This window comes from Pseudonaja textilis, chromosome 3 (assembly GCF_049901715.1).
Source record: "Pseudonaja textilis isolate UNSWEBS1 chromosome 3, rPseTex1.2, whole genome shotgun sequence".
Taxonomy (NCBI): domain Eukaryota; kingdom Metazoa; phylum Chordata; class Lepidosauria; order Squamata; family Elapidae; genus Pseudonaja; species Pseudonaja textilis.
In genome coordinates, this window is record NC_141992.1 from 25,780,017 (window position 1) to 25,805,929 (window position 25,913).

Consider the following 25,913-nt stretch of genomic DNA (forward strand, 5'->3'; position numbering starts at 1 on the left):
TTTTCTTTTTACAAAACTCAATCATCTTTGACACTACTGAGCCATCTTTGTTACATACACACATTTCCATACATTTCTAATTATTCATATACATTTCTTTCTTCTTCTAATCTCTAATTCTTACTCCTATTGTCCATCCATTCATACCCATTTTCCCAAATCATATAATATTCCGAGTCTTCCTTTCCTTTTAACTCTAAGGTGAGTTTATCCATTTCTGCACAATCTAAGATTTTTTGGATTACTAGACCTTCTGATGGTATAGTATCCTTTTTCCAACATTGTGCAAGTGCGATACTCTCTGCTGTGGTTATATGCAAGATCATGTGTGGTGTTTTTTTTCCTGTGGAAATTAAAAGCTTTCTTTAAAAGCATTCTTTTATTCTTTTAAACTAAGGATTAGATAGAACAAATCTTTCAAAAGGATATTTGTTTTTTCTAAACTAGAATACATCAGCTTTCAGTTTTGGAGACAATGCAAAATTATCACCTAACAATTTTGAAAATGATCTCTTAGGTCCTCCAGCCTGCACATATGCAGCATGGCAATTGGTGTTGACTTAGGATTCTTTTATTTAGCTCTTCAGCTTCAAACCCAAAATCTCAAAAATTATATAATTGTTTTTGAAAAAAAAAAGAACCCTAAATGATGCACCTCTGTAGTCTCCAGGAGCTGTATTGAGCTCAATGATATAATATTGAGCTGTATTGAGCCCATTTAATATATAATGCAAGGCCCAAAACAAATAAATCACATTATGATTTAGTATCCTGGACACCTGGCCAATTGCAACCTATTGAGCAAATCAGATTGATAAACTCAATAATGTTCAAATACGAGTGCTGATAGGATTCTGAATCTTAATACACACTAATTTAGCATATTGAAGACCAGGTTATCAAATAAGATACTGTAGGTAAGTTTTCAAATGTACAGGATCCTTCCAGTTAGGTATGTACTGTATCTCCCATTCACATCACGTGTTATAGTAGAATGTTTACAAGTGTATTGGGATTAAGAACTGGAAGTGATTGTTGCTTAGGACACCACATTGCAACAGGGATGACAAAGAAAACACTTTTTCATAGGTTTATGAAAATGCATTCTGCAGAGTTCGGGGCCGAGACTCTTTATGGCACCTGCTACCCTAATCCTTTAAATTGATGCCAACATTTGAAGTTTGCAATTCCCACATATCTAGCATATATTTCATAATGAGAAATTATCTCCTCTTGATAGAAAACAAGGCATGTATAATGAAGACCATAAGAAATCCATAGTGTTGCAAATAGATGGTTCATAGGATCTGAGTGAAATATCACTTTTGTTCACTGTACCCCCACCTACATTTAACAAAAGAGGAAATCATGTGTGTAGTAGAACAAGAACCAGTCCCCTGGATCCAATTTTCATTAAATTCACAGCCAAATTATAAATCTGCACAAATCTTACAAAATGAATGATTTTTGCTTATTGTATTGCACTTTTTCCATCTTTATTATTGGTGCTCTTGTGATAAAGAATATATAATCTTCAATTTGCAGAACTACCCATGCTAATGGACATTGGGTGTTTTGACTGTATTTCTAACAAAGATATTATAAAAAAAAATCATAGCTCATAAAGAAAAGCATTTGGTGGCCATAAATTACCATAAGGTCAAAGATGACAGTTTTCATAGTTTCATAGTTTAAAATATCCCATTGCAGCAAGTCACAGTATTCATGCCAGTTGCTACATTCAAGAGACAGAGTTCAGGATTCAGAAGAGGCTCCGTAAAACCAGGGGACTAGTTCAGAGCAGCAGTAGAAAATATTTTTTTTAAAAAGTCACAGTACTTAGAAATAAAGTTTAAAGAATGTTCTACTCATATTAGATAATACTGTAATCAACAAAAGCAGCAGAGAACTGAACGTATTATGAAAAGGGTATCATTTCTTGTAGAATAGGTGAAAAGTGGTTTGGTAGGTTTTGAAGCACTGTGCTGGTGAGTAGAGAAAAATGTTCTGTATAAGCTGCTTATCTTTGAGCCCCTGAGTTGTGTTGACCCCAAACACTGGGGGATGGAAGGAGTGGATACTTTCAGCCCTTATTAACATCATGAAGTCTACTTGCAATCTAAGAATAAGGATAGGGTTACAATCACTTAAAGACATCACAAATACACACACATTTCTTGAAAATGCACCTAACCATACAGCATATAAGTTAAATCTTGAGTTGAAAGCTGATATTTCCACACAAGATGCTCCTGACTATGGTACAAACGTATGTCCTGAGAAATAGCAAGCTTTATTTTGCTGTCTATCCATCACATTGGAGGACCAAAAATTAAGGATTCTTTGGGAAATAATGCTGACTCTAAACAATCAGACAAAGTCTTCAAAGTCTACGGTAGGCAGGGGGTATTTCCAGTAAGAGAACTGGCTGAACTCTGGAGAAGCCAGGGAAGGAACCACATCTTTGCCAATAGGTGGAAAGAGAAATTCTACCACCTCACCCAGGCGTTCATACCTAGAACAACATGAGGACAGGAACAATTAAAAAGAGCAAGCATCTTTTCTTGCACATTTATAGTTTTAAAGTACACACCTTCCCTGAATTTCATTAAGGAAGCAAATACAGGTAGTCCTTCCCCCAGACCCCAAAAACCCCAGGCCCTTATGATCTGGATTTGAAGTTAGGATGGCTGGCTCCCTTCTGCAGTGATAATATTTTGGGCGCTTAGCAATTGGCTTGTGTTTAGAGTGATTTGTGTCCTCCTACAGGAATATGATTGCGATTTACTTTCCCCCCCCCCAAAAAAATTGGCATTTACTTCCCTGTTTCTGACAAAAAAAATGCAGATTGTTTGCTTAATAACTATTGCAAAAAAATCATAAAATTGTGGAATCAAAAAATCAAAAATCAAAATCTTGTGGTATCCATTTAATGACCAGCATGATTTATGACTATGTTGGGTTCGATTACCCTCATAAATCGAGGGCTACCTGTATGATGTTATATATTATTTTAATATTAATAAATGCATTTAATCATACCCTTATGCCTACCCCATGCACATGCTCATGAACTATGGATCTCACGTTAAACCCATTACAGAGATTTCCAGTAATAGGGATAATCTGTAATAAGATTTCTTGCTTACGCTCATCATTTCTAAGAACACTTGCCATATAATACAGTGGCATCATCATTTAAGGCTTCTGTAATTTCCTCTATACATGCAGACAAACTGTTTGAGGGCCCAAGCTACTTGTGACCTTTGAAATTACATCCAAAGCACCTTCAAAAGTTGTAAAAATTATAAATGCAAATGCAATAGAATGGAAAATAGTACTCTGTTTAATAAAACCTGAACTTTGAATGTATGTTTAAATTACGTACATTTTATTTTTGCTCTGGCTATTTCTACTTTTTAGAAATAGGCAAGGCAAAAATAAAATTTATGTAATTTAAATATATATTAGATTTTATAAGTTCAAGTTTTATTAAAGTTTCGTCCCAATTGTGCTGGGATTTGGATGGAGTGCTGTGGAATACATTCTGCTTTTTAGAATGTATCCAACAGGATTTCATTCAAATCCAGCACAATTGGGAGAAAACTTTATGATCTGTGCTGTATGACTGAGAGATCCTGGTTGAGGTGAAAAAATGTTTCAGCTGAATCACACAATGAAGGAAGAAACCCTCTCACTGCATAGTTTTGCCTATATTAGCCACTTAGATGTTTTAAGCAAATGGTTATTTACAAGATAAAGGAGCTTTACAGACTACAAACAAATAGGCTGATTTGCAGGCTTACGTGGACTTGGTAATTTTTATGAGTTCCTGGATCAATTCTCCTTTGGGGTTTACAGTGAATATGCGGGATTCTGGCAATGCCACTTCCTTGTAGGCATAGACATCCTGTTGAAGAAATCACAAGCAGCATATATATTAAAATAACAATAGTAATTGGCAAGGATAAGAAATTCCCTTTATACATGTCCCTCATTCTGCTGATACTCACAGTTAGTCTGTTCCCAAAAGCAGCATGGAAAGGCTGGCTATTGGAACCAAATAAATTTCGGATATCTGTCAGACAGGCAATTTTGAACACTTCTGGTTTCTTCTCAATCACTTCCCTAAAAAGTTGATAAATCGTTTAGAAAGGTGAACTGCTTTCCCCTCTTCTTGATCAAGTACTTGCAGATTTAAAAAGAGGGAGAAGTAATTATAAAATATTAATTTCCAGCATCTGTTTGTCAAGGTAGGTTGAATTCCAGATGCAAACCAAAATTTTAATTTACGGTTTCAACTTTTTCCTTACCTGGAATCATAGTCAATAATTCCAGGTCACATACTTACTCAAATAGCACATCCTCATACTATGAGGATCATCTCTATTGTATGTAGATATCACATCCTCGTACATAGAGAGATCATCTCTATGATCTCTGAAGAAAGCAATAAAACAGTGCCACACAAATTAAGTCACCCATCCTCTACCATTACATGGAAATACTTACCTATGAAATGCCGAGAAGAGGCTGCTAGGTGCAAGCAGGATCGGTCCTTTCGGGAGCATCCAACCCTGGTCATTGACACATTCTAAATATCCTTTGGTGATGTGTGCCATGCCAATAGCTCTGGCTGAACAATAAAGAAACTTGTATCCGTTGCTAGAATGGAAATGATACCAAATGGAATGAAACCATTTTGGTTAACCCCGCTCCCACCCCATCTGATCTGCCCCTCCAACAGGAATGGTACAGCTGCTTTTGTTCCTGATCAGCTCTTACAACTGGGTCAAAGGGGCAGACATTTGAAAGCAATAGAACAAAGTAATATTTTTAGTTTTTCTCAAAGACCTCTCCACACCAAATACAGGTAGTCCTCAACTTACATTTAATGACCATTCAAAGTTACAACAGTACTGAAAAGAGTGACTTAACAACCATTTTTCACTATTACAACCTTTTGTAGCACCTGCTTGATCATGTGATCGAAATTCAGATACTTAGCAATTGGTTCATACTTATGACCACTGCTGTGTCCCAAGAACATGTGATCACCTTTTGATAAGCAAAATCAATGGGGAAGCCAGATCCATTTAACAATCATGTTACTAACTTATCAACTGCAGTGATTCACTTAAAAACTGTGGCAAAAAAAGTTGTATAATGGGGCAATACCCTCCTAACAAATGTCCCATTTAACAACAGAAATTTTGGGCTCAATTGTGATTGTAAGTCAAGGACTACCTGTATTTTTGCTCTTTCAGATGAATTATTTCCCTACTTCAGTGTCCTTTTCTGTTCAGCATTAGCCCACTGCCTTTCCCACTGCAAAATCCTAACAAATCTGGGATCATATAATATGATGGTCGAATCAGCAAAATGTTGCAATCTGGCTAGGTTAATCATATAGTTGATACCAAAAGCAATATCTTCAGGACAATGCTTCCTAAATAATTGAATAGCAACAAATGTTGTTGTTGAAAGCATTTTTAATAGATTTTTATAATCCTCTTGCGCAAGCAGCAGTGAGCCTGTGCACTTGAGCTCCATTTGCATGAGCGGTGGGCATATGTGCTAGCCACTTGCACAAATGGAGCTGCGTGTCTTGCCGGCTGCTCACACGGATTAATCCCTCTTTCCCTCCCCCAATGGTCCACAAGCATATTTTGCTTGCTGGCATATGAGTAACAAAAAGAAAGCTATCTTGATCTGCCTTGGAAGATGGAATTAGGATCTAATATTTTAAAAGAATCAGCAAGTTAATAGAGCTATTGTTGTACATGGACTATAGCATTATCTTCATATCTCTGAACTACCAATACCTACAGATGGATTTTATGGAAGAGCTTAGCAATGCCTTGATGAGTCCAGTCTTTCCCAAGGTGTGGCAAGATATGCCCTAGAGCATCAGACCTGATGAGAGAAAAGAAACAAGTATATGATGAACTCTGCACAATGTAACTGCACGTTGTCCTATAAGTGAAGCAACAGTGATAGCAGAATGTTCATAACTGGACATGCAGCGACATGTTTCAAGATAATCTATTCTTAACAGAGGTGTTTTTGTTTTTGTTTTCAGACCTCTAAAGAGCTTAAGCAACCAAACTTATTTCTATTTATTCCCAGATTGATCACTGAAGCCACAGAATGTGTTTAGTCCATATAAGCTATGTATTTTAAATAGAAATAGGTTGGCCCTTTGATTTTTGTTTGTATGTTTAACTTGCACAAATCCCTATGTCAGTCTAATTTTCTCTGCAATACTTGCCATGTCCCCGGAGAATTCATGTCATCCATTTCTATCTCTTTCCTTCCACTGCTTAGAGAAGCATTTCTCAACCTTGGCAACTTTAAGATATATGGATCTCAGTTTCCAGAATTTCCCAACATCTTAATGTTATCAAGGATGAGCAACACTGGCTGAGATTTTCAGCATCCTCTTCCTATAGTTTTTCTGCAGGCATCAGTGAGATCTCCCACTCTAGCGATTGCAATCATTTGCAACCACATCTACAACACACGTCTTTTCAACAGTTCCAAGAAGGCTCCAACCAATTTGCACCACTCAGGCGTCCCTGATGACACAGACAAACCTCCAGGTGACCTTAATTACCTACTAAAAGAATGCAAATGACCAGCTGTCTGCAAGGAGTATAAATCCTTCCATTCCCCACCATCCAGTCAGAGCCAAAGAAGCTTCTCATATGAGAAACAGAATGTCTTCAGAGAAAAACCAGAAAGTCCAGTTGCCTCTTGAAAAAGCACTTTTGAGACAACCACATTTACAGTTATTGGGAAAAGATGCTTGGTTGCAAAATTGCTAGTATGCTATCCCTTCACCATCATAAAGCAATTGTTAAACACTTGAGGAAAACATGCATTATAGCTAGAAAGCCTTCCCTGAAAGCAATCATTCGTATGTCTTTTGTAAACAATGAAGTTGGGAGGATGGGGGCTTTTTAAAAAAATTCATCGCCATTTGCAGTTCAGTTAGATCATAGATTAAGTAACTGGTGGACTCAGAGTGATTTCTGCACATTCTCTACAAGCTTGGCAAGGCTGGCAAAAGTGTAGACAATTACAGATCAAATTTTAAACTCCTTTGCGGAAAAATGGTAAGAGGAAATAATGGTGGCATGGAAGAGCCCACAGTCAAGTATTATAGGAAGCATTGTCAGTGGGAATCTACCTGGTGATGGTGCCATCAATATCAGAGATCACCACCTTGTCATTCCAATTCCATAAGTAAATGTTAGCTTCACAACGACATGTGCCCTGGTACTGAGTTGTCACACTGAACACAACATCGTTGGGGCCATCCCTCAGGTTCAGCTTTTTCTACAGCAAAAGAAGAGGACAAAGAGGCAATTACAATATCTTTATTTAGAGCATGGCATTTCTCAGAGCTGTTTTGTTAGTTATACATCTAATTCAGTTTCTATTTAGAAGTGCCACAGAATTCAGTACTGTTTGCTTTCAAATTAAGGTAAACCCAAGGATAACGTCATTCTTCTTTTTCCGCTCTCCAAGCAATCAGACATACTATAGCAACTCATCTGTCCACTACAATTTTGATTCTCTCAAATGTTTGCAAATTCTTTAAACACATTGGAAAAGTGAAGCTTCTACAGCAGTCTTCTTTGTTGCTCAAAAATTTGAAAAGTCACAATTGAATTGAAATTAGGATTTTAAAATCTTGATGTTAAAATATTAAATGCATATTAAAATCATTCCCAATTGAAATTGATGCTCATATAAAAAGAACAAAAGGAATTCATGCTCATATTTGGTCAAATAGTTTTATGCCCCTAGTGACTATCTACTTTTCACTGAAAATGAATTAAACAAAATGGTTCATCTTGAGAAAGACTTTGTTATATATTATCTCTTCTTAATAAATTGTATTTCAAAATAGAAATAGACATTTCTTTTATTCTGACTTTTAAAAAACTAGAGCTGTATAGCCACTTCCAAATCTAAGTATTATAGTATTCACGTCCTATTTCCAAAGCTCTGAACGGAGCCTTCAGAGTATTACAAAATGAATATTAAGTTCTAATATTTACGTATTATTTTAAATTCCATTTAAAGCAAATTCAGATTTGGTTCTTGCTTCTTGTTTTGGAAATTGTGGTCAAACTTGCCATTCAGATATGGCCCCAAATTGTGCATGCCTAAATTATTTTATTCTTTATTTCACTGATATTCTCCTCATCCTTTAAGATCTCAAAGTGACTTACATGGAATCATCATTTTTTTTCATCTGCATGATACAACGGTATGCTACATTAGGTTAGAGAAAGTGTCTGGTGCAGAGATCTCGAGATCCCAATGAGCTCCATAATTGATTAAGGACTTGCACCTGCATTTCAGTGATCTCAGTTCAATGTTTTATCTACTGGAGAACTGGTGTGATGTAGTAGTTAGATGAATTAGGGAGATTCAGTCTTGGAAGCTCATTGGTGACTTGACTTTGGGCCAGTCACTTTTCCTTCAGTCAAGCAACTTCCAGGAATGGAGAAAAATTGGAAGAAAGATTTACAAACATTCCTTTAAGCTCTTGGATCAGAAAGGAAATGTACATTTTATGAATAAATAAATAATAATACTGTATACCACTTTGAAAAATAATTATTGATGATCAGTTAACAGAGGAAAAACTTGGCCCACAAAACTTCATCCCCTACTCATATTTTAAACTACATTTCCAAATGCCCAGTTTGCCCCAACATTTCTTATCTTTAAGGGCCAAACTCTGGGTTTTTTTTTCCAACATGCAACTCATAATTGAGAAGTTGGAAGAGTAACTGTGAAGTCCACCTAAGAGGAATGCCAATGAGGTAGTGTGTTTTGGCAGCCCCTCTCCGAACAGAAAGTATTTTCTGAATCAAACAGGAATAAATAGAAAAGAAAATTCAAAGCTACATACGATTTCATCAGAGGAGAGTCTTAAGGACTTCTTGTAGGTTGGAAGAAATTTCTGTGTAATAGCATCTGGCATGGATCTGTCTCCTTGGTGGGAGGATACAGCATCTTCATCACTGGAGGAATCATTCTGTCTCCTATGGTTCACAGGACCAAAATAAATTGTCAACATAAAAGAAGGTAATGGCCAAGAAATATGGGTCAAGTCTCATTGTGTGAAATAATACTAATTGAGGAAATAAATCCCTATACAGTACCTATGTTGTTATCACAATTGATATCTTGACAAACATATTTATTTTACCACTAAACTACTTCATCCAAATATCTTTAGGTTGTTCAATGCAAATTAATATGACATAGTTCCATGACTACGCTAATATTCCAAAGACCAAAGACCAGCTGATTTAACAGGGAAGAACAGAAGTCAATAGAATAGCTCCCAACCCTGCACACCAAGGTAAACATTCTCTTAACATACAACAAAATCTTAACATACAACATTCTTCCCATTTCCCATTTATCTATAAAGAAATCCACAAAACATTGTCAGTCCAATGTCCAAAAGTCAGAAAAACTTAGTTACGGCCAAACTTAATGATTAGACTAGAGATAGCAACATATCTATTTTAACTTTGATCAAATAAACCAACTTTGTATTTCTTCCTCTTCTAATAATCTTGAGCTTTAGTTCTTTTAAATAATGTTGTAGAAGTTGATTTCTTTTGTTTTCCTTCTCATAAAATTCTTCAAAGTTTTAACAACTCTCTTTTGTAAATCCAGTATAGAAAAATTATCCAGGTCACTTTGTTGGTTTGCCATTTATGACAAATTTAGATATCTGCCAGTTTATTTTGTATGTTTCAAAAGTGTAGCATCTTTTCCCATATTATTCTTGTAGCCTGTCATTTTTAAATCCACTTTCAGATCAGTCTCAGTCTTGTCTGTTTAAATTTGTTTTTCTTCCATAACATCTTTGAAATATATAAAGGCAGACACTCTTAAAATTAACCTCTGAGTCCAATGTTCAAAAATATCCTTCAGTATGTCCAATATTGCAATATTTTGCTTCATTGTGTATTAGGAAGTCTTTTTTTTTCTTTTTTAAATATAATATTTAGTGCCTTCTAGTTCCCTCAACCTTCAAAGTCTCATACTATAATTTTTAGGAGAATTTAAAACAAAAGCATTTTCTTATGGGAAGGATTCTTATAATTAATTCCAAAATCTTACTTCAGATCAGTCTGGAGGCTTAGTCTATTTATAACTTTCCAAAATCAAAGTTGCAATCATGCTTTTGCCGTTTATTCCCAAAGATTGTTTAAGTCCTTAAACTTGCATTTATTTTTATTTTTATTTGGCTAAGGATAGAAGGAAAGTCATATGGTGCTATAAAACCTGTTGATCCAAAGGTTCCTAACAGCTGGAAAACACTTAACAAGCAATTTCCAAAAGTTATCAGAAAAGGAAGTATGCAAATGCAGTGTCCTTTTAAAGGCATCAATAGTCAGGAAGAGGACTATTTCCTTATCTCCTAGAACCTTAAATCCACTGAAGACCACCTCGTGTGGCCTCACCATGAGAAGCAATTGCATGGAGCAGTTGTGGGTGATCTCAAGTCCTTCCTTTGTCTGGAGAGGAATTACAAGGAACTGGCAGAGATGGGCTGCACTTACGTTGCCAACCGATTCGCTGGTTGTGAGCGCGGGCGCGTGCATGCACTTCAGTCAGATGTGCCCCTTTGGGACTGAAATGCAGCATCAAACAAGCAACTAATCAACTCAGGCAGCTCTGGTGAGTACAGCATGGGTGGAGTGGAAATCAACTGGGCAGCATGGGCGGGGGGAACGAGCCAGAAAGTTAGTTATATATGGAAAGGATAGCACAGGGATGGGTGGGCAGGCTCAGCCAGTGATCACAACTACAGGGTTTGCCAGAACTGGTGCAACCATGCAGCAGCCCATCACTGGGAACTGGTCTATTTGCTGCTCACTATTTCTTCCCTGGAAGCCTGTTAATTCTTGAGGACTGGCATATTGAAATAGATTTGAAAGAGATTCAAAGACATTTGGATCTGATGAACTGAGCTGCAGCTCACAAAAGTGTGTACCTTTTAACAAAAATGTATTATCCTGGAAAAGTGCTTTTGAATTGATTTATTTTAATTTGTAGCCTGTCCATCTCAAATACATAATTCTTGGTTTCTAACAATGACTAGCTTAAAAACAGAATAGAAAAATCAATAAACAATATAAATGCAGCTGAAATTAAATAAAAACAACCAGTATAACAATCAACATAACCATGTTATGAATTCAACTACATTCCCGGGGTCCCAACTCAGGAACCAATCCAAGACTTCAAGGCCTTACAAAAGGCCACAGCCTTGGGAGAGTCTAATGTCTGTGGAGATGATGTACCAGAGGGTAAGCACCACAAGAGAAAAAGCTCTCTTCCTGGGTCCCGCCAAATGACACTCTGTGATGTACAGGCCACAAAGTAGTGTTTCTCAACATTAGCAACTTCAAGCATACTGGCTGGGAATTTCTGGGAGTTGAAATTTACACATCTTGAAGTTGCCCAGGTTGAGAAATACTGCCCTAGAACATCCTTCTTTTGCCAGATCTAACAGAAAACGGGCAAAAATAAATGGAGAGAGATTGTCTTGTAATTAACCAGGCCCTAGAGAAACAGAATGAATGTTAGTGTATTTACATGTTCTCAAAATATTCCCTTGATTTTAAGTGAATTAGATGCACAGAATTTCTCATTATTGTTAATAGGAAGAGCTATTAATCAGCATCTGGTAAACCTGAGTGGAAAGATTTGAACTTGCTTTATTTGTGTTACTGTATTTTTACACAATATATTCAGCTATAGGTTCTTGGTCCATAATTAAATCTCTATTCTATTAAATTCTTCTCCCTATTTTTTATAATTGACAAATTAATTCTCATATTTAAAAAAAATTCCGAGATGGAATGAGAGGGGAAAGACAACTAATACTCTTTTCCAAATTGTTAAGGTAAGTTTTAAATGTGGATTTGTAACTAGTAAATATTATTTGTTATGTTAAGACATTTTAATCAAAACTATTAAATCTTCACTATAATTACTTATTGAAAATATAGCCATGCCCTTAGATATGCCAAATTCAATACAATATCAATAAATCACACCTTACCTCTGAAGAGTAGTGTCCTCCTGATTCTTGCCTACTTTGTTGGACTTCCTGGCACTGATTTCATGCTATAGATACATAAAAATACCTGTTAATGTTCTTAAATACCTAGTCAAGCACTAAATCATCTTTCTTCCCTTTGATGTCACATAGATAAGTTGGGCTCACACATCCCAAATTTCCCAGTCAGAATGGGAAACCTACCATGTTACAGAAGGTTTCATTAAATTAAGGAACTCATCTCTGCTACAAAGGATTGGATACGAATATAGTAGATGTGGCCATATTTCTATAAAAGAGGTGTGCTAGTATCTAATTTGACTAGGACTTAGTACACCTGATGTAAGTCCATTTCAACTTTAACATTTTGTTGTGGACCTCATAGAGGGATGTTTCCTTTCCATATTGCAATATATGTACCTCTTTTCGCCTCCAAGAAAACCACCATCTTCCAACTTTCTTGGGCATCTTCTCTTTCATTAATCTATCAACAGTATTCTGAAAAATGACAAGAAAGATGAAGAAATGCTATGGTTTAAATCCAAAAGCAATCTTAATCGTAATAGTCCCACAAATATTGGATAATCCCTAACCTCCTATCATGACCTCAATACCAAATATCTAATTCAAGAATGAAGCAACTAGCCAACAACTTTTAATGTTCCCAAGAATAAGATGTCATAGAATTAGGGTCTTCAAATTTGGTAAGTTTAAGACTTGTGGACTTCAATTCCCAGAATTCCTGAGCTAACATGACTGGAGGAGGAATTCTGGGAGTTGAAGTCCACAAGTCTTAAAGCTGTCAAGTTTGAAGACCTCTGTCATAGAAGGATATGAGTATTACTCCAATTGATTCAAAGCATGAAGAAATTCGGGAGAGCAAAAAATGGGAAGTCAGAAGAGATTTTCAAGCTTCAAGGAGGATCAGCAAGCCAGTGAAAGATGGCACTGAACTACAAAGTCTATTCTGTGGAGTCCTTTGTACTCTCTCAGCTTGGTTATTTGCTTGCAGATGTTTCATTAACAGACTAGTAATATCAGTGCTAGTAAGTATGAGATTTATTTCTTGTTTACATACAGTAGCTTAAGACCCTATTACGTGGTGGAAATAAGTCATTTACCTAAGAAGAAGGAAATATTTTGAAGTAAAGTAATACGGCCTGCTTAAGTTCAATATAGAGAGCTAATAGGCTGGATATTTTCTCTCATTGAAATGATAGCAAGGTCTTTTTTTTTTTTTAAAGGGACATGTTGGGCACTAATTCAAAAGCCAAATTTTTCTGAACTACCAACTTGCTAAGAGGCAGCACACTCTACAGTGTAGAGTCTGTTCCACTGGGGTGCTTTCTAACTGAAGAGGATGTATTCTAAAATATTAATTGCCAAGAATTTGAGCTTAGAGCAGTTTTCCTCATAAATGGTTCCTGAAGGTAAACACAGAGGATTATAAATTTTTATATACCAGTGCAGTCTATAATGTTATGTTGCCAATTAGAACTCTACTGGACTTAAATCTAAGTATCTCTTTTTATTACATTTACTTCTGAACTATTATTTTTTTCTGTACCTGTCAAACCCCTCTAATTTGAATTTACAACTATTTTCTCTATGTTTGGGAAGATACCCTATTGCATTGACTAACTTTCTGCATTGACTTTCAGTAAATTGTTTGTGCTGTTGAATAGTGTATTGCCTTTATGTTAATAATGGTTAGAACTGCATTTTTCATTGCAATAAGCACTGAAAGAGACTATTGTTTGGTCAACAATATATAAGATTATTTTTCTAATTTTTTTTCCTTTCAAGAACTTCAAGGAAAATTTTCCATTACATAATTTGCTTTCCCTGCACAGCTAGGAATTTTATTAATACAGTTATTGCCATTCTGTTTGTTTTAACCATATATGTTTAGCTTCAACAAGTTTAAGCTGGTTCTCAAAAAAATGATCTATCTATCCATCCATCCATCCATCATCTATCTTCTAAAGCCTGAATGGATTTGATAAGATCAGAATGTTTTCAGATACAATATACTAGTACATTGGCATAGCATCAGAAATGACAAATTGAGGAGATAAGGTTTAAAAATAATCCAAGCAAACTAAATATTTTTTTCTGACCCCTATCTCATATTAAGGAAAAAATTTTAAAAGAACAAGGCAACAACCTCTGCGTGTGGCTGTTGTCTGGTCCATGATTTGGAAGATGAGCAATGAAAGAGATTTTGCTATCCAAAGCTGATGGTACCATCCCTGACAAACTCAAACACAAGTTAATAGATTTTGGAAAGACCAAATAGAAATGAAGAGTTTGATGAAAAGGGTTACAAAGTGGGAATTATTAATGGTAAGACTATGTTGCTTAAAATGTAATAACATTTATAATAATTTTTTTCTTCCAATAAATGAAAGGAAAAATATTCAATGTAATCTACACAATAGGAATTGAATAAAATTTGCAATATTAAACTTTAATCTGTAAACCATATCTTAACTATTGGTATTAACTACTAAGTTAAAGTGTTTTCTATTGTTAATGTACAAGAAATGGCAAAACGATGAAGGCAGAACTATGAACACTAATGTAGGTGGAAATACTTTCTTTGTAATTTACAATGACATCAAAGTTAACTTGTTTTGCTACATCATTATACAAATACATACTTTGAACCATATAATATTTCCAGTAGAGCTTCTTACTTCTTTAGTTATCTTATTGTAGCATTTGTTTTTACAGATAACTAATAGCTATTCACCCTCTTGGTTTATGCAATTTTGTCCTACGTTTTAAAAATATATGACAAATATGTTTTATTTGGGGAATAAGCCTAATTCATACATTAAGAAGTAACAAGAGAAAATACTTTGAGCATTATTGTCAAATTCTGGGAAGCCGGTCTGCTTATCACATAATTTTATTAGGTCTCCATCAACCTTTTCCTCACTATCTACTATTATTTTCATGATTATTAATTTTGAAGATATATCATTAATACAGTTTGTGTACGTTTTTCTTCTCTTAAGTAGTTTAGCCATGTAATTTGAACATTACAGTGATTCAGATAGCAGACTGCATTTTACAGCCTAGCTAATTATATTTCTAAAATATATAACTATCATAATCTCATAGTAAGTTATAGTGTCCTATTAAATGTTTTAAGAATTTGTGGGAGTGCATAATATGTAGTTAAATGTGAAATATGATTTCCAATCATAGCATCTAATGTTTGAACAGAAAATTGACATCATGTCCATAAAATGTAAGCACCTATCTGGGCAAGTAAATTGTCACTTTTAAAAATTCATCTTACAAGTGTAATTATCATTCTCTGGAAATGAGAGAACTAGAATTCATAAAAGCCATGCAGAAAGAAGATAATTTTGATAAATGATTGCTGTAATAGCATTCAAAAGCATTAAGATAACCTAAAACTTTGGATAAAAGGTTTTCTTCTCAATAGGTTAATTAATCTGATTAATTAATCTGGTCTGATTAATTAGTCTGGTCATTTGGAAAGGTAATACCAATTAGTTTATTGGGGTAAAGATTGTTTACCTTACTAGAGGTTAAGAAACTAAATTACACCACTCTTTAAATGTTGAAACATAAAAACTTAACTAAGAAATGATACTTCATTATTAAACACAAATTCATATTAGCTTACTTGGGGAAGATTCTTTTGGAATGCCTGTAGTGAGAGAACCATAGGAGCTGCAACTGCCCAGTTGTAGTATCTACAATTAGAGAGTAGAACAAAAATAATCTGCATAGAGCGGCATGAGCCTGATAGCAAAGTAATATATGGAAAAGGATCATCAAGACTACAGAACTGAAAGATGATGCAGTACAAATGGATGAATGTACAGTATGTAGATGTTTAAGCACTGCACCAAATTATTTGTTTAACCACATTACACCATAACACCACCACAAACCAATGGCAAAGCCCAATGTTTCAACCCAGCCAGTTTCAACTAAATCTCATTGTTTCATGAAGTATCTGAGGTATTTGTGACAGGCAGCTGAAATGTAATATAAATCTGCAGGTATATGTCTATTTGTTTCATAAATATATAACTGAAATAGGTTTCATTATATGTTTTCATAAAAATCTAAATCTGGTTCCCTAGCTGGCCTCTAGAAGGAAGACTTGGCCTATAACAACATTTGCATTCCAGCACATGACAAGCCAGTTCCAACTACAATATATTTTCTGTTGTCAAGGTTGCTGAACTCAGTTTATGAAAGCTTATGAACTTTTATTCTCACATATAGGTCTTTTTTAAAAAAAAAATTGGGGGGGAATTACTGGGAGCCAGAATACATAAAAGAGGAATGAATGTAAGTTCCACCTTCATACAAAATTCACGAACTCAGCAAAGCAGGCTTTAAGAAGTGCCTAGATTAACATTTTTCTCACAGAATACAACTAGAATTCACTCATGCATACATGTACATGGCTACACAAAGCTCCTTTGGGGAACATAAACACCACAAGTGAAAGTGGCATTTCTACTTACTTCTTTTGGATCTGTATTACCAAGTTTGGATCTTCAAGAATTGCTGGGTTCTCTGCAAACTCCTGATAGGACACTATATACTTCATAAACTTCTCTGCTAAAATGGAAGGCAATATATTTATTTATATTTTTATATTAACATTTATATATTATTTATATTTAAATTTCATATTTCTAAACTGTTCCTCAAAGAGGAGTTCTTCGATAAATAATTGTCTCCTAATTCATTCCGTAACTCAAGACTAGTTTTCCCACCCAATTCATTCCGTAACTCAAGACTAGTTTTCCCACCCAATAAATATCTCCTTTAGAACAACTTTATCAGATATTACTGTAGAACTCAAAGTCAGATCTTTATAAAGACTCCTACAGTACCAAATCGCATTCCCTCCTTTGCCTCTAAACATACCATGAGTTAATTCTCCATCATCTCCTAGACCTCCACAGAGAGACAAGAGAATGGGGCTACTTTCTATAGGTTCCAGCAGAAAATCTGCATTGCTGTCACCAGTTGCACCGTCCAGCACAAGGGAATGAGAGAAGATTTCAGGGTCAGATTGTGCTCGTGGCCAATTCAGTTTAGCACCACTGAAAACCAAATAATAACATCATAGCATGGTATACATGTTGTTATTGTTGTTGTTGTAAAATAAGAATAACAATATATATACTACATGAATCCCTATTATTAGTTTAAGGCAAGAAAAATGATGACATATTTTACCTATTTGTGGAAAGTTCCTTGTTATTCTTATCTCTGAGCCCTGGATCATCTGGTACAGTAAGATTTGGGAGAAGCAATCTGTGTACTACATAAAGTTCTTCAGAGTGGCTAAATTATGACTCTATCTTTTAAATGATGGCTTTATCTTTTAAATTAGGACTGTACCATTTAAATTCTGGTGAGGAATCTATGGCCTTTGGACTCCAACCTCTCCCTAATCATTATTCACAGCCCTTGGACTGGTAGAAATTGGAGTCCAGCAATTTTTGAAAAAAAATCATGTTTCCTTATTTTTACTTTATTTATAAACATCTAAAATGTCATCTTACTTATACTGGATGAATATTAATCAACCAGAATATAGACATGTTGTCTCACATTTACTGAAACAGTTGGCACATAAAACATATTTTATGCCGTATACATGCATTAGGGACTCATGGAATCCAGATTTCATCTTCTCTAATGTGTTAATAAGGTATTAAGAACCCAAACTATTAGCTGCAAGACTTCTAGAGTTGCCCATTGCACATGATAACTATTGGCAGATTGTAAGGCAGATTGAATATCCTGTTCATATTCCCACTTTTTAAGGACTTTGATAAATTCTGCTAATATGCAGAAGCTTCAAGAGCATCTTTGGTAACTACAACTAAATTCTTTAGACTATGGCTTAAATTGAAGATTAGAAAAAACTTTATCACAACAATGAAATATGATAGTCTGGTATATAATGGGCTTCCTTTTGATGAATAATTTTAAACAAAGGTTATGTGGCCATTGGTCATGATTAAATTCCCGCATTTTGCTTTGGTCAAAACATTCAAGGCTCTTTCCTACTGTAACTTGAATTCAATAATTCTAATTTCTCATCTGTAGTTTCTCCCAAAAATCAGAAACAATAGCCATACCTCTTGGGGAAATAAAGTGCTAATTGCTCCGCATCCAAGTTTGAAAGGTCATCTAAATAAATATCACTAGGTCCCAGGTGTGGGTTTTTCTTTATGGAACCTCAAAGAGATTAAGAAATGATTACAATGGCCCAGACAATCTAATGAAGAAACTGTATTTCTATAGACATTTATCTAATCACTCAACCTAATAATAAAGACAGTCCATCCCTCTCCCACAAAAAAATCTCAGTGAATACCTACATACTGTATAAATTATGTTTAAAAAATCTGTGGAACAATTTCATAGAATATCAAGAATTTAGTTAGTAAGGTATCAAGATGGTTTCAATTTCTGATGACTGGATTACAAAAAATGGTCAGAATTTTATGTGATGATAGATTGCCCAAGGTTAGGCTATCCCCCACTCTTTTATCCTTTGAAAAATGGGTAAAAGCAGTCCTCTTGTACAGAGCATTTAGGAACAAATATTTTTAACGAGAATCAGTAACTGATTTTGTTTTCTTTGGTAATTCGTCATATATTTCAATGCTTTCAATATTGTAAGTTGCACAGAGTCTGACAAGAAAGCTGCATAAATACTATTGTAATTAATCCCCTTTAATAAACAGAGATATGGACATTATAAAGTCACTTGTCTCATTGTCTATGGTGATTCTCAGTCATCCAGGTTACGGTTGTCCCAAAGGTGTTTTTTCAAAAGGCAACTGGACTTTCTGGTTTTAATTTGAAGATGTTTTGTTTCTCATCCAAGAAGCTTTTTCAGCTCTGACTGGATGGTGGGGAATGGAAGGATTTATACTCCTTGCAAACAGCTGGTCATTTGCATTCTTTTAGAGAATAGTTTAGGCCACCTTTAGGTTTATCTGTGTGATCAGGGTCACCTAAGTAAGTGCAAATGAACATGGAGCCCTCTTGGAACTGCTGAAAGGACTGCTGTAGACTGGAGATAGATGATGTTGTAGCCCTTCCCCTCTGTTGAGAAAAGGCTGTTCAATTTTGACATGGATGGTCTCTTTGACCCCTCTTTCAAACCAGCAGTCTTCTCTGTCCAAAATGTGGACTTTGCTGTCTTTTGAAGACCAGCTGTCTGCAATGAGTATAAATCCTTCCATTCCCCACCATCCAGTCAGAGTTGAAGAAGCTTTTGGATGAGAAGCGAAATTTCTCCCCCCCCAAAAAAAAAAAAAAACAACCCAAACCAGACAGTCTAGTTGCTTCTTGGAAAAAGCACCTTTGGAATTGTCACATTGTCTGAAAAATAGACTTCTGAATTCAGACTGAATATTCTAAAGTGCCATTCCCATTTGGAGGGCTCTTTCCTTTGGATACAAAACAAACAGATCTTTTGCAAGTACAGATAGTACTTGTCTTACAACCACAATGGGCATCAGAATTTTTATTTCTAAGCAAGGCAATTGTTAAATGAGTTGTGCCCAGTTATATATTTTTTTTGCCATGGTTCTTAAGCAAATCACTGCAGTTATTAAGTACAACATATGATCTGTTGTTGTTAGCTGGCAGCAGGTGCAGATGGCTAAGGAGAGCGATAACTCTGATGTGGGGCCAGGACCATCAGGGAGTGGACTGCTGCCTTCAGAGATTGTGGGGGCTGGCAGCAGTTGTGAGGAGGTTCCAGAGGAGCCTGTGCCAAGTGCACGTGCACGAAGGATTACTTGGAGGAAAGAACTATTACAGCAGCACAGACGACTTGGGAGTAAGGCTGCAAGATAATGTCCCGTCCCTCAAGAGGATAAAAGCCAGGTTTGAAAAAGCGTTCTTTGCAGAAAGCAAAGAAGCTCTTAAACTCAACTGGTAGACATCTTGGTTTGGGTTTGGAGAATTTTGTAAATTAGTTCTTATCTCTGGGTTTTTGGCAGCCTTGACAAACAACTTGGCAAGGCTCTTGCTTGTCGAAGCTAATTAGTGAAAAGCAGCCTTCAGAACAGAATTCGTTATTAAACCTTAAAAGGTGGGGGCTGCTGCCTTTGTGTTTGCTCTTTGGGAATCCAGTTGGGTCAGAACATGATCATTAAGCAAATCTGGCTTCTCCAATGGACTTTTTTTGTTTCAAACAGAGCTGGGAAGGCCACAAATGGTGATCACATGACCCGCAGGATGTTGTCACTGTTATAAATATTTGTTAGTTGCCAAATGTCTAAATTTTGATCATGTCACCATGGAGGATACTGCAATGGTTGTAAGTCACTTTTTTTTCAGTGTCATTCTAACTTTGAATGGTTGCTAAATAAATGGTTGTAAGTAAAGGACTACCTGTACTTGATTTAGGAATCGATGGTTTCTATAGCTGGGAATGGAAAAAGCTTGGGAGGGACAGAATGTGTTGAAGATTAAAAACAGAACATCTCCCCCTATCCTCAAAATATAAATAAGGTTCAAGATTCTTCAAGAGAATGGGAAAAGATTCCACAGTGAGTTCCAAGTACATTTGGAAAGCTCCATTCTAGGTGGATCAATGTAGCAAAAAAACCCCATTCCTGTTAGAGTTTGAGACTGCCCATTATACTTTGTTAAAGACTGCTCAACTGTATTGTTTCCATCTCTACTTACTCCTTCTTTTCTCCTGGTTCACCTCTGGATCACTGCAGGGTTCTTGGCTTGACAAAGGTTTTTTCAAAGAAGGCACTTCCAAATCTGTATATGTAGTCTGCACATCTGTCTCCTTGATAGAATGTGATCTGTCATCTTCTGCAATTGCTGCTATTACTTCTGTATCTCCTGGAAGTCCCCGATCAGTGTCCACTTGATCTATAGCTGTGCAAATGGAAGGACAGGGGTCTTCATCTCCCAGAAGTCCATTTCCAGAAGGAAAAACAGGGGTTGGCTTAATTATGGGAGTAGATGATGTATCATCAGAATCAACTGTTCCCAGGTCACTTTCTGAGCCAGCTGTAATAGCCACAAAGTGAGTTGTCTCATCCATAGGAATAACAGTAGTTGGGTCATTAGCTGTTGTTGCAGAGACATTTGAGACAGGCTTGGTTGCTTCTACATGGTCTGATTTGCTCATCTTGAAAAGGAAAAAGTCTTGTGAAACATCTCACAAAAGAGATAAAACAAAACAATTTTGGCGACACAATCATTTTCTTCTTCTAACCCTACAGGTGACACTTGTCAAACTGGCAGTCCATGGGTCAGATATGTCATGCGTAGGTCACACCCACCCCGGCTTCACAAAAGCAAAAAAGTCACAGCGCATCACAATCCGGCCTGTGATGCAATCGAGTTTGACACCCATGCTACAGGTATTTACCCTGTTGCTCCAACAATACGGCCTCCCCCAATAGGAAGTCCCAGCATGTTTTATATGCATGAAATGAAATTAAGCCCCTCCCCCCAAATTAAGGCCTATATTAAAACATGAGAAATGGGAGGGAATGGTGGGGAGGGGCTTGCCATTAGGAAATACTTTGGTTGCACACCCAGATATGGTGCTGCCTGCGTTGACCCCGATACGAAGTGCCCCACCAACGCCGAGGTCAACATCCAAGCCATCGCCACCCGCCCACCCAAAGATGCAAGGGAGAGGGGGGATTAAGTTATCCCCGAAAAGACAACCTAGCCATTTTTTCGGGGCTCAAAAAAAAAATAAGACCCAGCCTTATTATATGAGAAACACGGTATTATTGGACCATGCATGCATATGTATACAAGATACTACTGTCACATGAGTAATTTTACTGGAATTTAAACCAAGATTGCAGGATGTTAAAAAAATGCAAAGAAATGAAATAACTTTTTGATTTTTCTTTAAATTTAAATTTTTAATTTTTGAATATTAAATATATTAAATATAAATAACTTGAATATTTTATTTATATACAAAAGAGGTAAGGGTCTTCATAAAGTCACACCCTCTGGATTAAATTACTTTCACTTGCAATTATTTGTCGATTTATAATATATTGATATAATTCAGACATACGTAAGTCTGAAGTCACAAGTAAATTCCAAACTTCTGGTCTCATTGATCCCTGATGAGTGAAAAATTTTGCAACTCTGAAGTAAGAGCAATTCCAATATTATAGCATAAACCTTAAACACTCATAGTATTGATTGAAACCACTTATTTCTAGTGGTTTCTGCCCAACCACTAAGAACTAGAAAACTGGATTTTCTACAGATATCACCACTTTAAGTAAGTCTGTAACCCAATTAAAGATTGGGGTGGTATAAATCCATCCATCCATTCCAGGAGTGGGATTCAAAATTTTTAACAACCGGTTCTGTGGGCGTGGCTTGGTGGTCATGTGACTGGGTGGACATGGGTTGGTGGTCATGTTATTGGCTGGGTATGGCCTACTCAATATCACTCAAATTGAGGCACGCATCTCCTCGCCTGGCCTCTCGTGACTGTGGAGATGCTGCAACAGTGGTAAGTGTGAAAAAGTCACTTAAGTCACTTTTTTTCAGTGCCATTGTAACTTTAAATGGTCACTCCACACAAGCAAAGTACCAGCAAAGGAGGGGAAAAAATCTCCAGAAAAGTTCCTGAGAAGGAAATCTAGTCCTGCCAAGAATGTAATAAGGGTTAACGGAGAGACAGTTTCTGTAAGCAACACCATCATGTTTCCTTCCTGCCTTCCTTACAGGATTAGGCCAGTAATTTCTTCTGACAACCGGTTCTCCGAACTGCTTAGAATGTTAACAACTGGTTCTAGAGAATAGGTGTGAACTGGTAGAATCCCACCTCTGATCCATGGAGGGAGGAAAATACTAAAATCCCTGTCCTGGCCCATCTATGGGACACATCCCTGCCTACCTTATATCATTTATCTGTGTATTTCAGTTCCTGTCCCCACTCTTCTGAAATATTAGGTATATTTTAGGCTAGTGATGGCTAACCTTTTCCTTGTCGTGTGCCAAAAGTGCGCATGTGTGCCTGCACCCATAATGCAATATGTACATGACCCACCCCAGCCCCTGCGCATGCACGCACATCTCCCTCCATGTATGCATGGCAGATACCTGACACAATCAGCTAGCTGGTGGGGGGCACGAACACATGCACAGAGGGTCTGTTCCAGGTGACTCTCACGTACCAGCAGAAATGGCTCTGCGTGCCACTTCTGGCACATGTGCCATAGGTTCACCATCACGGTTTTAGGCCATTGTGTTATAAGGACTATAAAAGGGAGTCCTAAGCATGCTGTCAGCCTTGGAGGCCTTTTTTTTTTCTTTGAAGCTTTGAGGCTGCCACATTCAGTGCCTGGGAATTTGGGAGGGTGGGATTTCACACACTTATAAACATATGGCTATTCTTTTTTATGATTATGATGAGAACATTTTTGCATCTATTCATATAAGACATAAAGCTATGTATCTCAGAGACTCTTCCTTTATCTACACCCACCTCTGGCAGTCTACCCCAGGACCATTGTAGCTGGGATTCAGAACCAAGAGGTAGTTCAGGATTTCTGATCTCCAATTCAGAGTCGCTTTTTGGAGCAGATGAACAACTTTGAGAAAGGCTGGGGAAGGGAGATAAATCAGAACACTTTTAGTATTGATAGTGGAGAATACTGGTGATCTAACTTATTTGCAGGTAAATACATGATAAAAATCAGCACAATCAAGAAATCATCATAAGAGTTGATATAATAGATCAGGAAAGAGAAGTTTAGGAATACCAGTAACTTCATAGAGCAAAATCAATTGAAGGATTAGAAAAAGAACCTGGCTATTTTATTCCTGTCATCTAATCTCTCCTGAGAAAGAGTGTTTATCCTTTTCTTTCTTTTTGTTCAAGTTTAGTTCCACCATTTCCTTTGACTTGAATCTTCTCCCTCCCAATTAATATTATAGCCCAAACTGATCCAATCCTACTATCTTCAAACAAATAATATCATCACCACTTCTCTATTAGCTTCTGGGATACTTGAAGAGGCCATATGTCCTTTTCTATAGACATACAACTGGAGACAAGCAACTGGAAGACAGTTATCCCAAGATCACTTTTCTTCTTTGACCATTGTACTCCCTGAAAGCTCGGTACGATAGCCTTCCTCTATTTACTCTCCAGAAATGCTAGATATTAGTTAAATGTCAACCACAATGTCCAGTTACGTGTCATGGACCTCTTCAGAGAGTGCCAAGTATGAGAAGCCTGCTATATTTTAGCTCTTTTAATACTACCATGGTGACTCCAAATTCCCATACCAACCAAGATCCAGAGTTCTTCAAATATGTCCAAAATGTTTAGATGTTCCAATATAAACTGGAATTTTTCTTTCTCTTTTTTCTTTTTAAAAAAGGCAGATATATCATATCAGAAATGGCATACAGATGGGATGGCCCTGGGTCCATAAGTACAACCATTGCATTTCCCAAGTCATATCTTATATTCAAACAGGTAGAACTATTTGGCTCCTTTGCATCCCTGCTATATTTACCTCTGTAGGGGAGTTAGTTCTCCATCAGAGTATGGATGTACTTCTTGAAGTTGTAGAGTTCCATCTTCTTGTTGTTGGACATCTCCAAAAGAATAGTACAGTGTGTTACTGATGAGGAAAGATAGAATGAAGTTAGGTACAAAGACATCTCTTTAGTAATAGGTGACATTCATGTGCATAGACCAAAAAGTACAGTGCTGGCTACCATCATGGCTGCCTTCAAAAAAGGGTTGGAACAATTCACAGAAGTCACAGAAATCAACAGCCATTAACCTTGTAACTGCCTCTGAAAGCCATCTTCCAGGAGACTAGTGGATTCCCTTGTGCATTGATTGGCCAGTGTGAGAACAGATTGCTGGGCTATATGGGCCAGGGATCTAATTCAACAGGGTACTGTTATATTCTTGACGGGAAAGAGCCTTGCACTGACTTGATAGCACTAGCACTAACTCAGACTTAGACTTATATATTGCTTCACGGTCCTGTCAGCCCTGTCGAAGTAGTTTAGAGTCAGCATATTATCCACAGGAATCTGGGCCCTCATTTTACCGACCTCAGAAGGATAGAGGGCAGAGTCAACCTTGAGCTGGTCAGAATTGAATTCCTGACAGTCAGCAGAATTAGTCTGCAAGACTGCATTCTAATCACTGCGTCACCACAGTTCTTGTGTACACTGCATAGAACTATTTCAAGTGATTTGTGACAGCTAGCTTCAGTGCTGGGAAGTTCTGTGGGTTATATCAGACTTTTAAATAACCAAATGATGGTTGCAGAATGGCCATTTACAGACTACACAGGAGGCAGAAATAAAATTGTAGAGGCAGTCCTTCACTTATGACTGTTTGTTCAATGATTGTCGAAGTCATGATGACACTGAATGAAGGGATCTACAGCCCTTGTCTGAAGTTACAGACTTACTAAAGAAAAAAGAATGGAATGAATAGAAATTCCTACAATTCACATTTTAATACAAACTTAACTACTTTATTCTTCTGAAATCTATATGCAAACCAAGCTACAATTATTTGTTTGAATCTGCATTTTTCAGTGCAACTTTCTGAACAAAAAATGGTAATATCCCAAAAATATATGCAGATAAAAATGCATTAAGTTGCAAGAATTTGCTTGCAAAATGTGTTTATTAGAAGAATATATTCAAGAATTCCATATCCTGAAGATAAAAAATATGAAAATGTATATGAATCTTTTTTGAAAAATGTAAACTAATGCAAAGA

The 25,913-nt window shown here is 36.5% G+C and overlaps 1 protein-coding gene across 8 annotated transcripts in view; it reads right to left on the reverse strand.

The window, feature by feature from the left end:
• Positions 1-1,464: 1,464 nt before the first annotated feature.
• LPIN3 (lipin 3) overlaps positions 1,465-25,913 on the reverse strand; it is a 55,634-nt gene continuing 31,185 nt past the window's right edge. For 4 of the 8 annotated variants that reach the window (XM_087929076.1, XM_087929078.1, XM_026697586.2 and 1 more), the window contains exons 5-20: positions 24,679-24,786; positions 23,640-23,757; positions 20,837-21,296; positions 18,265-18,364; positions 17,039-17,217; positions 16,630-16,726; positions 15,774-15,843; positions 12,530-12,607; positions 12,113-12,177; positions 8,933-9,065; positions 7,193-7,341; positions 5,830-5,916; positions 4,513-4,665; positions 4,014-4,128; positions 3,807-3,910; positions 1,465-2,515 (exon numbers count right to left, since the gene is read on the reverse strand). In XM_087929076.1, coding sequence (XP_087785202.1) covers positions 2,371-2,515; positions 3,807-3,910; positions 4,014-4,128; positions 4,513-4,665; positions 5,830-5,916; positions 7,193-7,341; positions 8,933-9,065; positions 12,113-12,177; positions 12,530-12,607; positions 15,774-15,843; positions 16,630-16,726; positions 17,039-17,217; positions 18,265-18,364; positions 20,837-21,296; positions 23,640-23,757; positions 24,679-24,786 — 2,161 coding nt within the window. In that variant the 3' untranslated portion in view covers positions 1,465-2,370. The remainder of the gene's footprint in view (positions 2,516-3,806; positions 3,911-4,013; positions 4,129-4,512; positions 4,666-5,829; positions 5,917-7,192; positions 7,342-8,932; positions 9,066-12,112; positions 12,178-12,529; positions 12,608-15,773; positions 15,844-16,629; positions 16,727-17,038; positions 17,218-18,264; positions 18,365-20,836; positions 21,297-23,639; positions 23,758-24,678; positions 24,787-25,913) is intronic. The other 4 variants (XM_087929079.1, XM_026697588.2, XM_087929080.1 and 1 more) reach the window with 2 other exon arrangements.